This window comes from Ciona robusta, chromosome 4, assembly GCF_009617815.1.
Source record: "Ciona robusta chromosome 4, ASM961781v2".
NCBI lineage: Eukaryota > Metazoa > Chordata > Ascidiacea > Phlebobranchia > Cionidae > Ciona > Ciona robusta.
In genome coordinates this window covers 5,417,589-5,430,914 of record NC_143238.1, presented here as the reverse complement: position 1 = coordinate 5,430,914, position 13,326 = coordinate 5,417,589, and the positions used below count along the sequence as shown (strand labels likewise).

Here is a 13,326-nt window from a genome sequence, read left to right as displayed (position 1 = left end):
AGTTGAGGTTATGCGTCATCAGTTTGTTAATTAAATTATTTTAATATTTAACTCATATTGTTATTAAATTTAAAAAAAAATGTTCGTGTGGTTTGACTTAAAATCGGTTCATGATAATGATATCGTAACCGTTTTACAGACGTGAGTTAAGTCTTGTAAGACATCATGTCGTTTGTCCCACGTCTCTTATGGGCACGAACTCATGGTAAGTATATAAAATGTAATATGACAGTAAACTGAAACATAATTATACTAATACTGCATGTTATACACTACATACTTTTACAGCCTTATTGAAGAAGCCAATCATCACAAGAGTAAGAGGATATGCTGATTGGATCAAACCAAACTTTGCAGGGGGGCCAGCTAAACCACATGGTAATTTAATATGATTATTATTAGTTTATTACATCGGCTGCATATTCGTATGTAATTTCACAAGTTCTACAAGAATTCCATTTTTTAATGTTGCAAGCTATGATCTACTTTCTGCCTTGAGTTTTCTAACTTGTTGTTCCACCTAATTAGAATGGAGCAAGTTTGTGAGACAGTCGTTGTACACAGATGGAGAAAAAATTGTCGCATTTGGATTGATTGGGCTCAGTAAATATGTTTTTTTCATGTGCTTTATTATTATGCATTTGTAAAGTGGTCTACTTAATCAAGGTTATGGTAATTATATTACAAATAACTTGTTGTAGGGACACTAACTTAACGACATAATCAACATAACATCTTGAACTTTTAACTTAGTTTACAAGTCAATATACTTTTCTGCACAGACCTTTATATTATGTTAAACTCTTAGCTCCCATATTTCTGTGGTATGCCTGGTTCCACACAGACAGTTACCAAAGAAGAAGAAAGACTTGTCATCAAAGGCTTAATACTGAAGTTTATTACCCAAGTAAATTTGTTTTGTATTATTTATTATAGACTTTATAAAATCAGCAGTGTATGTATGAGATACCATTTTCTTTCTAAATTTAGTAAGACTGTTTCTTAACAAGACCAGCTAAACATAAATAATGGTAGTCAAAAGGTTAAACAATGCCCGTTGAGTTATGACTAAATATGCTCGCATTAGCAAAACCTTGGGATATTGTACTATGAGAGTATTGTAAGTAAAAACAGTGGGCCCAAATTCCAAAAGTATTGATAAACATCTCGAAAGTATACCTTTTGTTCATTGATAAATAAACTGTGATAACATTAAGTAGTAATATAATGTCTTTAATTCCCCTGTCATGTGTTGATAACCACAAACCACACATGCATTAGAATGTAAAATATTTCACCCAATTTAAAATGCCAAGTCCTTTGCTGCATTAAACCCATTTGATTCGTTTTTTACATTTCTTTCAGGTGTGAAACGTGATGAGTCTTGATTGATCAAATTTTGTTTTCATTCTCTTTATTTCATAAAACAAAAATTGATGTGTTCAAAATTCAATAAAGGTTATATCTGTACATTTGTTCTTGGTTTGGTTTTCCCTAAAAAGAGAGTTTTTAGCCTTTTATTAAGAAGTTTATAATGCAGGCTATGGTTCCTTTCCGATTATTGTTTAAACATAGCATATAAAATGTGCTTCTGCTAAAACACTTTACAAACGCAAATATTGTCCCCGATAAATAGTCGTCACGCTATAGTGAGTTTGGTTGTCCCAGTAATTTCCAACGCTTAGTTGGTTCGCCGGTGCTGAGTAAACACGTTCAAAATAATTTCTTGGTCGCGTTTGAGCAGTTTTTAAGCTGTAAACGCTGCAACAGAATGAATTCGGACGTGTCTTACCTGAAACATATAATACCGAATCATGGAAAATCTTTTAATATCGGCACAGTGGTTTTACCAACGGCGTCAATGCAGAGAATCGTAACTTCAATTGCTACGAAGGTTTGTAACAAACTTTTTAACATACATAGGTAAACGTTCATTTGTTGTACGAACCTTTTATAATATTATGTCAATATACTGAAAAGGTGTGCAAAGTAGACAAAAATGTGTGCCCCAAGATTGCCTACAAAAACATGCAGTGCCCAATATGCAAAAGGATAACAAGAACTAAATATTCCCAAACACACAGGTGACACAGCTCTTGATTGGTTCATATTCAAATAAAACAACATTTAGCCATCACTCGAATTCAGAAGATCCAAGTTCTGCAGATACTGTTGTATTTGCAAAAGAAACACTTACAGCTTTGCAGAAACTTGTTCAGGTATGTGTTATACAGTTTTTCAATAATTGTGTTGTATAATGAAACGTTTGTAGTTAAACCACCTTAACATTTTATAAAGCTTCATGACCATTTTTATAAAATAACAATTGCAATAGAGTCACCATTGCCTAGCATTGATATTATTTCATGCTTTATAATTGGGGCATCATGAAAAAAATGATGCACTGCAGAATAAAATTTCAGTATAAAAATGTCTCTTGTTTACAAAATCCCATTGCTTCTTGAGCCAATACCTAAACAAACACTTTATTGTAGGTGACAAATAAAACAACCGAAAAGGTTTATGGAGGTGACCATGGTGTGTTGGAAGAAATAGATCAGGCTGGTCAGAACTTGTTAATTGCTGGGGAGAAAATGCTTTTAACTTGCCAAGTTCCTGTAAATACATTAATTGTTGCAATTTTTCAATAAATATTCTTTGAACGTCTCATCTTGTATGAAAAAATAATTATCTGATAAAGTTTTGCTGGATGGTAGTTATTTACATGCCTAGTAGCATAGGTAACAGAATACTTTTTCAATAGTTTAGCATAAAAACTATTGTTTTGCAGACTTTTCTCTCAGAAAACTCTTCCAATCCTCAGTTAAGCATAACTGATTCTGTAACAAAGTGCTTTCAGGTATGCTTTTATCAGTGTAATATAATATTAATTTAGATGAATTTATAAACTGTAATACCGGTAACGGAAGTAAACATTTGTAGGCGTAAGGAACTGGTGCTACGAAAACTTACCAGACAAAAATCAAGTCCAACCTATTGTTGTATAAAAGATATCTATTTTGCCTAAATGACATCGTCAGTCTCTTCTTCAAATAGAATCATATATGTGTGTGTTAATATATGTTTAAATTTGTAGTGTCTAGTGATCCTACTGCTATGTGTTGATAATGCTGCTGTGAGGAAAATCATTCACAAGTCAAATGAAACCAATATATTGCTGCATAACCTTGCTGCTGCTAAATCAATGGAACAACTAGTTGGTAAGTAAGATTAATGGTTTATTCATGTTAGCTAACTATTATTTGATCAAAGCTAACTATTTTAAAAATGATTGTTTATGCTTCTCTGGAAGATCTATTTATGTAATAGCTCATTGGGTGTTTTTTTTAGATAAAAAAGGGTCAGTCTTAGTTAAGATCCTTACAATTAAAAATTCTTGCCAAAAGAGGACATAAAACCTTAACCTATCACCCAACAACTCAATAACTGAAGACTGAACTATACAGTTGTTTGGTGTTAGTGCAATAAACCATGTTTTAATGCCAGAAAACTTCGAAAAATTTTCTTCTTCTGTTGTCGAACTACACGCTGCTGCAAACAAACGATGTTCTGATCTTGTTTCTTCTAAATCCCGAACAAAAATGCAACGTTCTGTATCTGCATTAAAGCATTCCATGCCCATGCTTGCTACAGCACTTAACATGGCTATCAAGTACCCACATAATGATGAAGCTGTTTCTGCAAAGGAATTTGCAGTTGTTCAGGTAAAGATTTTCCAAAACCTAAGTAGGTAGGACTTACAGAATACATTCCCCAAAATTATGTCAGTGTGTTTTCTTATGTATTGATGTTGGTTAAGCAGCTTTACTTTTGTCTAAAGTTTTTTTAAAAGTAATTTTTACGATTAGCAATAGCCTATTTTTAACCACTATCGTTTTGCCGCTAACTCCAATTTTATTGTTTTATTAATTTCAATAATTGGATTCTTGGTACTGTATTTAAAGAGATAAATAAAATTTATCTGATGCTGCTCCACCATTCTGTTGTATGCGGTAACTAAACAACATTAAATCATGTCTGTTTACATTAGGTTCGCAAAAGTATCCATGATATAGTGGAGATAATAAAAGCAAGGCCTGGCCATGTTTTATCTGAGGGGGAAGAAATTGGTTTGTTTATTGCTCACGTACAATCACTTGACAAAATGCTTCGACCTGAGAACAGGAATGAGTTGGTCTGCCTTGAGCTGGAAACCACTGTTCAATCTTTGGTCCATCATATTATGCTACTATCTTCATATTTAGTGCAGTAAGTGTGTTGAAATTTATTGGTTATTATTTTCTATTTAGTTGAATTAATATTGATGGTATATGGTTAAAATCTTAAGTAGTATTAAAGTAGTTCATCTTGAGTTTTGCTTTGGGTTTGCTCATTTTTATGCAATTACTAAATTTATAATTGCTAGAAATAGCTAAATAAACCACCTTTGGTGACATTTTTAAATATTCCTAAAGGTTTTATCAGTAATTCATAAGTTTTTTCATATCTGCTATACACTATATAGCAGTAGATTATCATAAACTTGTAAAAAGACATTTTACTGTAATACTGTGCTGATTACTGAATTACCTAAAGATTTTTCTAAATATAGATTTCCAGAACTTAGTAAAAGCTCTGATCACCTTGTTGAAGAAAGTAAGAAGTTTATTGAATTGAGTTGTGTAATCAGCAAGCTCTCATCTTCCCTTTCGTCAAGTTTTGCATCCGATGTTAGTGAAGAGGATTCTTCCGAGTTTGGAGCAGTTTGTCGGATCGTGAGAGGGAAGTTGAAAAGCTTGAGAAGATCTGTGGAGTCCTCTGTATCCTCCTTGTGTGTACTTGCATTCGCAATGACCACAGAACCTGTTCAAAAGCTGGTTCAAGTGTTGACCGAAAATAGGGGTTGGGGATTTGATCTAAACACACTGGAGGCATCACTGGAAGCTTTTAATGTTCATTGTAATGAAGTGATGGAAGCTGCAAAGTTTGCTAGCTTTTCCGCATCAAGTGCTTATTTATATCAGCAGCTACAACATGCAGTTTCTTCATTTCAGTTGGCAACTGAAAAATTGACTTCTCTGATACATGATCGGAAGAGGGACAATGTTGGTGAAACCATCACCTCACTTGAAGCAGACTGGATTGAAGCCGTGAAATTTGTAGTCAAATCATGCGCAAAAGCACTCAGTCTTACTGAACTCACAAACTCTATAGAAAACAATGTGTTCAGGTATTTTTTTACAACATTAGGTTTTTAAGCATCATATAATTTTTGCATCATATAATTTTTTATATTTTTGTAGGGATTTTGACAGGTGTAATGAAGACATTGTGAACTTAGATGATATAATGTTGTCCAAGCATGCTATTTTTATCACCGGCAAGTCTAAGTTTCTTCTGTTAGTTGCCCAATCTGTTGTGGAAGACAGCACCAAACCTTTGTATAGGAACGGTGTACTTGCACATGTTAAACAACTAGGAGAGGTAGTATTATTATTTAGTTAATCTTATACGAGTTTTACTGGCGTACATTCTAGGACCCATGGCGTGCCACATTGTGGGATCTCATCCACATAGAATAGAATCGAATTTTATAGGGTAAGGTCCTGCAACACATTTCATGCTATAGGACCTGAGATATAGGCCATCGGTATCTCGAATAAAATCTGGTATTCTCAGTTACAATATAGGCAAGAACCACATAGCTATGCGCCTATGCCTATGACATGGGAAAAAGACTTATCCTGTGTAAAATTTCATGTTTATTAATTCGTTAAGCGCTTATTCATTTTAAAATATTTTAAATGAGACTTGCTTTACATCAAAAAAAGTGACAAGACAAAACCAAGAAAAGGTGTGGTCAAACAGGACTTCAAATACATTAATGTGTTACAGGGCATTGCTCAATTCACAGCAAGCAGCAATCAACTTATTGTAGATATGGCTTGTCTATCTTCTCAAGAGGCATTCCTGGCTTCAGCATCTGTGTTAAAATCACGTATTTCTGCCACGAAAATTGCGCTTTTAACTGAAACTAACCACCCCGATATAACAAGCTATGATAGATTGGGACTCAGAGATTTTTCAAACAAGTCTGATTTGTGCGGTAAGTCTTTTCGAAAAAATATTGTGTTTTTGATGGAATTCATACTGTTTATTTATACCCTGAATGTATTAACTGCCTCAACCCAGCTGTCACTAATAGGTTATTCAAATTATCTCCCAAAAAACAATTGAAAAAAAATCCCAAAAGAATAATCACCCACAAAGTAACATACATGGTAACCTTTAAGCTGACACAAGGTGTATAAAACAGGACCTGTGCTTTAACGACTGTCATCTTCCGGCCAGGCGAAGATAAAGCAGGTTACATTCATTTATTCATGCAATAATATGCAGTTTAAGTAGTTTTTGGGTTTAGTGTTTCACAATCTTTAATTTTCTAGGAATGATTAGCAACATGCACATGCTCAACAGTAAACTGGCAGCACTGGGTTTTGAAGCAGAGACTTCCCCAATAAGATTCATGAATGATCAAACAGAAAAAGATTCATCTTTTCATGATGTTGATGACCTGCTTGCAACTTCAGGGTAGGAAATAATAACCACTAATAACTTCGTACGACCTCAAAGTTGCTCATCTGAAGCAGTTGTATTTTACTTATATTTAAGTTTGCATATCATGGATTATAGAGACGGACAATATTGTCTTGTTAATTAGAAACTAAAGTGTTGTGCCAACTTTACTGAAAATGCTTTTTTACACCTTTCCATACACAATCATATCATAGTGTATTCTGATAAATACTACATTTTAAACAGGCCTGATGTAGATATACCAACTGCTAAAGCCAAAGAATCAACTGACCTTGTTTCATTTGGTAATGGATTGCTACCTTTAGCTGAAGATTTGTTAACCCAATATAAAAAAGATGATAAACATACAGATATTTTAAAACAGGTGATTAATTAACATTACTAATATGTTATATATGCTCTTGCTGCCAGGTACACTTAGAGTCTGAAAGAGAACTGGCAATCTAATATTTTTGATTCTAAATAGATCCATGTTTCGTCCACCCTATATTGATATATAATCAGAGTATGTCATCTTTCGATGGGTGTCTTGTTCAAGTTATTTCCATATCTACAATGGTAGCAGTCTCGAGCCTTAAACTCATATCTTCTGGGCTGCAGCAGCAATCCTGATGTGCCCAGACTTCTCAATATTTTTACATATATAATGCTTTTTTATGACTTTAAAATCTATCCACAGCTAGAAGCAATGCATCAAGTTGTTGATGAAATTGCTTCATCTTCAGCATCTTGTTCCCAAGCTTCTACATTACAAGTTGAAAACGTGGAAAAATCACCTTCTTTTACAGATGATGTAAGTTTGGTGTCTAATGATATATTGAGATCGCCAATATGTTCAGCTTGGTTAATATCTGCCCTTAAAGTGTTTCTACATGCCTGTATTACTTAATTTCTCCTTATGTTAAAATATTTAGGTAATAATCTAATTCATTTAGGCTGTGTAATTGTTTTGTTATTTTGTCCGAAATTCCATCTGAAAACTGGACTGTATGCACAGTGATGCCTTGTTTCTTATTTTCAGTCCACTTCAAGCAGTACACCCCTACATAAAGCCATACTGCTATGGAAGGAATCTCTTAATGAATCACTAAGCATTATCCAAGTCCACTTTGACCTAAATGAAGGTGACAGTGTTGACAAATCAAGTTTATCTTCCCCATGTTTTGCTTGGTCCAATGCTGCTCATGCAATACTTGGGGCAGCACTGAAAATTTTCCCACTTCAAGCTACTTTCTTCAAGCGTTATTTCTCACTTTCTGGAGATGTAACTTGTGATACAATCAAAGAAAACAAGACCCCACTACTTAAGCCTAACGAAGGGTTAGTAATGTTCATACGTACCACTGAAACGCTACGAGTTCTCCTCAACGACGTAGTGTATCTTTACAACAAGGCAAACGCAAAAAGTTTGCCCCACAATTCTGATTGTGAATCCACATCAAGTGAGGTTGGGGATAAAGTGCAGAAACTCCTCACAGAATGCAGGAATGTTTCATCTGATGTTACAGCTACCAGAAAGGTGAAATTTATTATAAAGCATTAAAAGACGCAGAAATTTTTGTAAAAAACAAAAAAAAATGTAAAAATGGTTAAAGAGCTCAACTATTTTTTCTAAAAAAAATATTTTTGTAATAAAAGGTAAACGTCCTAAACTGTAAAAAATAAAAAATATATATTTGTAAAAAAGGTAAAAGACCTAAACTATTTTTAGGATCTGCAAAAAAGGATTGAGAAAACAGACATCAAACATGAAACTAATCAAGTTGAAATTTCTTGGATTCATGTTTTGTGTGTTGCCTGCTCTGCAAAAGTATGTGTTATTACTCTTTGATTACTGTTAATGTCTAACATAATGTGATTTTAGGGCAAAAAAATGTTGGAAAAAGAAGCACTTTTGAAAAAGTTTTTTGTTGGTTATGCCTATCAGTCTGTCACCAAAATTCAACCTTAAAAATACATAAATATTTCATAACTTTCTATATCCTATATGCTATATGTATAAAGTGTAGTAAACCTCATACCTATTTTTCATACACCAGTTGCACAAGTTATCATCGCAAGTTGACACAGTCACATACATGGTGCTTGGGATTCGTAAAATAGATCTTCCTATCTCGAACCTGTGTAGTAGCGATAGTGAAGATTATCGAAGGAAGATCCACAGTTTAAAGAACTCAACATTGAGGAAGACGGACCAAGTGATGAATTCTTCTTCTTTGGAACCAGATGAATTATCCAAGGTTTGCTTTCTCTTTAAACGTGATATATTGGGTTATGAGATTAACATAGCGATTTTGTTTTGGGTTATGAGTGTACCATAGGGATTTTGTGTAAGTATATTGTATGTAATGTGTATCATATTCAATATGATATACAATCTGTTTATTTTTCCTTTATTTAAAATTTCAGCTTCGTAAAGTTGTTAGCAGAATAGAAATAACATGTTCAAGCATCGAGAAAGGTTTGGAGTTTCTTGAAAATCAACGAGGGGAAAAGTGAGTGTTTGGCTCACTGTCATGTAATTTGTGTGTTTGCAAATCATTTTTCCAACATATGTTTCTGTTATACAAAAACTTTATAATAATATTATTAATAATAACTTTATTTGTCTCTTCGGTTACGGTAGCTAAGGTTTAGCAATATTTAAATCGAAAAGACAGAATATAGCGACAAAGCTTAAAAAAATACTTGCATTTAGTTTGAAAAAATTATTTTAACAATTTTAAATATGTTTTTTTGCAGACTATCTAACACTGAATTACGTGCAAAAAATGCATTTGTGCTGAGTCATGTTATGTTCTTGCATCAGCGATTTCTGTTGGAAGTTTCAAGACTTTCACTCGTAGTAAAAAGTCTTAACAAAATTGCGAAAACATCAAAAGAAAGAACAGGTATAAATGCGATGCAACTTATGCATTCATATTTCGGGCTATTTGGTAATATTGCTCAATGTATGTAACTTGGTCTAATTTTGAAAATATTTGGAAATGTTTGTGAACAGATTCAGTCAAGGCGGACAAGCAAACGTCATCTGGGGTTTCCCCTTCAGTGATACAAGGTCAGTTAAAAATCATTAGACTTAAATTTTTATTATTCAAATTTGTGTTCCTTAGAAAATATTGGTGGAGCATCATTTGAGCAACGACTTGCTGTGTTGACAAGAGAGAGAAAAAATAGGGAGAAAGATTTGTTTCTTCTTTTATCTGATATTGATAATGAGGTTTCACCAGCAAGCACCACTCAAAATCTAATTCAAGGTAAAAACATATTTATAATAGGGTGGGGAAGAATTTCTTGTTTCATTTGGTAGTAAACCAAGAACCTTCAAAGAATTTTAAAACTGCATCCTCACGACTCCCATAGACCATTGTTAACTGTTTAAAACACAATCGGGATATTTGGATATTATGTGCTAAAGGTGTCCCGTCTTCCCCCACCCTACTATATAATTTAGTTTTTTTATAATTTGCAAGACATTTTTAGTTCAACCTATACATAAATTACAAAGTGAATTACCTACAGCTTAATTTTCAGAAGCAAAACCGCTCGAGACAGAAAAAGAATCTTGCCCTAATGAAAGTGAATGCTGATATATAACTATGATATAATGTTTTATGTTTCTAATCTTGTATGGGTGAGGTCCTACAGTGAGACACGCCAGGGGTCTTGGGATTTAGGCCTTAGTTTTTTTATTATACTGGTGGTTTAAATTACAATATAAAGTATGCTGTACCATGTTAATGCTTTTAAATATTTTAATCTGTTTGTTGCTAAAGCTGTTGTAGTATTTTAATGCTCTTAAATATATTGTTTTTGTACTGTGACCTTAAATCGCCTTTAATCGCACACATCATTTGTATCATTATGTATTCAATTTATCATGTTAGTTGTTGTATCTTACTATCTTTATAGTGCACTGAACTTCATTTCGTACTTTACACATCAAATATATATAAGCCCGGTGAATTCGAAATGACGTATGCATGTAAACAGATTATATGACCCAGTTATCTTGCATTAGTAATCTATTAATGCCTTGTTTACTGGCTGGGTTCGATGTCGCGTTTGCTTAGTTGAGAAATGCAAGTTCAGCTATAACTGCACATCACTGTACGCCCGCCAGTCTCACCGCAATAACAGATGCAGTTACACATATAACTAACAGGAGTTCTGTTATCATTCAGCGTATGGTTCTATAGATCGTCTATTAACTTTCTTAGACAGTTGAGCAGTCTGTGCTGAACGGACCTCATGAATATTGTAAAGAATGTGTTTCTTCTGATTGGATTCATATCCGCTGCTGGAGGTACATAGGATTGTTAATTATCAATTATTGACTAAGGTTAAAATTTTTTACGAGTTTAGGTGCCAACTTGGAAAGCGTGTACCCATCCTATGCTGCTCATGCCACGCCGTTCTTTAACCACCTGGACCGGAATTCTGATGGACTTTTAACAGCAGATGAAGCAGCTGGCAGACTGCGAGTATTCTTGACCACACAGAATGGTAGTAGTTCGCTGTATGAGTGGTAGTTCATAGTTTTTTTGCTGTAAAATGAGCCAGTAGCGATGTTTGTATCATAGTATAAGCGTGTATATATTTGGCTGCTGTATTGTTTCAGGTATTTTACCCCAAATCGAGGAATATGACTGGGATAACCTTCCTGAGTTCGTAATGCCGAATGTCGAGGGATTTCCAATTATGTTAGAGGTGAACTTACTAACTATCTGCTATTTAATAATGGAATGAATGTAACTTTTTCTTCCTCGTGTGGTCGGTCAAAGTCAGTTGTTATAATATGAGTGTTCTGTTTCATGCCGCACACCGTACTCGCTGGCGAGTTACCACTAGTGTAATATAGTAGGGGGGAAGACGGGACACATTTAGCATTAAATATTTGAACATCCGGATTTTGTTTGAAACAATTACCAATGGTCTGTGAGAGGATACGATTTTATAATTCTTTGATTGTTCTTTGCTTACAACCACATGGGACGAGAAAATAGAATGAAAAGGTGACCCATCTCCCCCACCCTACCCACCTTAGTTTATTCCATTACAAGAACTACCGTACACAGGAGTTCGACAGCAACCTGGACGGAATGCTCTCCAAAGAAGAAATGACGACGGTCACGAAAGATGCGGTTGTTGTATTTTATTGGCGAGTCGACCACACTCACACTAAAATATTGGTCGGTTGTGACATCGTCAGGAACCGGTTATTGGACATGCAGCAAATATTCAACTTCGCAACTTCGCTCATTCGTACTATTTACGCCAAACTAACATCGTTTTTTTAAGCTGCAATTAATAACAGAGCAATGTCGTGTTTACGTATCACTATGTAGATTTAAAATATATTTCAGCTGTACAGATTGTTGTATAGTAGAATGGAGGAAGATGAGACCCCTTTTATTACCATTTTGTAGTAAACAAAGAACATTTAGAAAGTTATAAAAAATTGTATCTTCACGACTTACATAGACCATCCTTAATTGTTAAAAACACCATTAGTATTTTTAGATACTCTATGGCCTATGCGAAAAGTGTCCTGTCTTCCCCCACCCTGCTATATTGTGTTTTTGTTTGAGCTTTTTTCCGAAATAAATGTTGATTAATATTTATCACTGTTGTTTTTGCAAAAATATTGGTTTATTTATTAAAAAAAGGAAGTAACAACACGAGTAAACAACTTCTCGACCTGCGTAAGGTGTAAGGGCATATAGTTATGCGACGGGCTTGACCAACGAAGCATGCAATTCTAGAAAGCAAGTTCCTGCATAGGCTACTCAGTATTATAAAGGTCAAGGTTATCGGAAGCTGTTTATCGTTTTAGATGATTTATATTTTAGCCTATACATACAGAATAACTTATGCCTAGTCGCTATGATTTGTAGTTAAGACTATTTTCTCCGATTAGTGCCGGTTTGCCGCCCTCGCTTTAAAGTCTGTTCTGAGGCTCTGTAAGTTTTTCAAAGTAATTTATATTCCTCGCTTTACGTTTTCAACTGATTAACCCCGTTGTTGTGTGATTGCATCATCTCTCGACAAACACGCCACAATCCAGTAGCATAGCATGTAGAACGCACGAAAGGTGGATTTCAGATTAAATGTCCTGTTCTGTGCATCATTAGGCCAGTGCATGTTACTACATGTGTCAGTTAGAGAAAGGCTGAGTTATATAAATATATATTGGCCCCTCAATGCAAACCTTTTTCCAGGAAGCAATGACAGTCAAATTACGTCATTGTGGCTAATGTATGGCTACTATTGATTAATGTTGTGACGCGGCCGATTTGGCTGCGCACGTTTTTGCTTAGTAACTTCTACCATGGCCTACTCAATACACGGCCTAGGAATACACCGAAACTGCTCAGAAAATAGGAGGCCTATTGACGCGAATAATGCCCATTATAATACATTGTTACGTCACGGTTTTATGAATGGATTTTGCTGTCTGGCTGTAGTTTTTGCATCAAATAACAGTTTATTTACCATTCCCGGTTAAATTACCTTATTTTTCGGGTTATTTTGTCAACATCTTATATTTTTTATAAATGTTTAAGCATGACTGAACAGATAGGAGTTACTTTTAACCACGTGCGGCATACAAGTAAGTTTTACCGACAGTTTAGTTTGGCTCAGTCGCTGAGTGAAAATAGTATTTGGCTTAAAACAGAAGTTTTTTAAGACAGCCTATGCATATCTAGCAAAACAACACCGCAGTAA

General features: G+C 34.5%; 3 protein-coding genes across 3 annotated transcripts; all 3 read left to right on the top strand.

The window, feature by feature from the left end:
- The first annotated feature begins 47 nt into the window (after positions 1-47).
- On the top strand, positions 48-1,472 carry LOC149737016 (uncharacterized). Its single transcript, XM_089877015.1, has 5 exons — positions 48-205; positions 289-378; positions 529-603; positions 809-907; positions 1,366-1,472. The coding sequence occupies exons 1-5, from the start codon at positions 166-168 to the stop codon at positions 1,386-1,388; spliced, it is 327 nt and encodes a 108-aa protein (XP_089733141.1). The 5' UTR covers positions 48-165; the 3' UTR covers positions 1,389-1,472.
- A 144-nt stretch (positions 1,473-1,616) lies between these two features.
- Positions 1,617-10,570, top strand: LOC149737015 (uncharacterized). The gene is made up of 21 exons (XM_089876991.1): positions 1,617-1,894; positions 2,085-2,219; positions 2,496-2,618; positions 2,792-2,860; positions 3,098-3,221; positions 3,508-3,725; positions 4,052-4,269; positions 4,613-5,230; positions 5,304-5,484; positions 5,896-6,106; positions 6,447-6,591; positions 6,823-6,961; positions 7,277-7,390; positions 7,619-8,116; positions 8,309-8,407; positions 8,637-8,837; positions 9,007-9,092; positions 9,340-9,488; positions 9,599-9,655; positions 9,711-9,854; positions 10,132-10,570. The coding sequence occupies exons 1-21, from the start codon at positions 1,772-1,774 to the stop codon at positions 10,185-10,187; spliced, it is 3,708 nt and encodes a 1,235-aa protein (XP_089733117.1). The 5' UTR covers positions 1,617-1,771; the 3' UTR covers positions 10,188-10,570.
- Positions 10,571-10,695: 125 nt separating this feature from the next.
- Positions 10,696-12,221, top strand: LOC149737014 (uncharacterized). The gene is made up of 4 exons (XM_089877011.1): positions 10,696-10,903; positions 10,963-11,103; positions 11,219-11,307; positions 11,676-12,221. The coding sequence occupies exons 1-4, from the start codon at positions 10,849-10,851 to the stop codon at positions 11,895-11,897; spliced, it is 507 nt and encodes a 168-aa protein (XP_089733137.1). The 5' UTR covers positions 10,696-10,848; the 3' UTR covers positions 11,898-12,221.
- The last annotated feature ends 1,105 nt before the right edge of the window (positions 12,222-13,326 follow it).

Excerpts from the sequence above, each read along its gene's own strand:
- LOC149737014 (XM_089877011.1), top strand. The coding sequence starts at position 10,849 with ATGAATATTGTAAAGAATGTGTTTCTTCTGATTGGATTCATATCCGCT. Across the intron at positions 10,904-10,962 it reads ATTCATATCCGCTGCTGGAG|GTGCCAACTTGGAAAGCGTG; the intron begins GTACATAGGATT and ends TTACGAGTTTAG. Across the intron at positions 11,104-11,218 it reads ATTCTTGACCACACAGAATG|GTATTTTACCCCAAATCGAG; the intron begins GTAGTAGTTCGC and ends GTATTGTTTCAG.
- LOC149737015 (XM_089876991.1), top strand. The coding sequence starts at position 1,772 with ATGAATTCGGACGTGTCTTACCTGAAACATATAATACCGAATCATGGA. Across the intron at positions 8,117-8,308 it reads ATGTTACAGCTACCAGAAAG|GATCTGCAAAAAAGGATTGA; the intron begins GTGAAATTTATT and ends AACTATTTTTAG. Across the intron at positions 9,093-9,339 it reads GAAAATCAACGAGGGGAAAA|ACTATCTAACACTGAATTAC; the intron begins GTGAGTGTTTGG and ends GTTTTTTTGCAG.
- LOC149737016 (XM_089877015.1), top strand. The coding sequence starts at position 166 with ATGTCGTTTGTCCCACGTCTCTTATGGGCACGAACTCATG. Across the intron at positions 206-288 it reads CTTATGGGCACGAACTCATG|CCTTATTGAAGAAGCCAATC; the intron begins GTAAGTATATAA and ends ATACTTTTACAG. Across the intron at positions 379-528 it reads GGGGCCAGCTAAACCACATG|AATGGAGCAAGTTTGTGAGA; the intron begins GTAATTTAATAT and ends CCACCTAATTAG.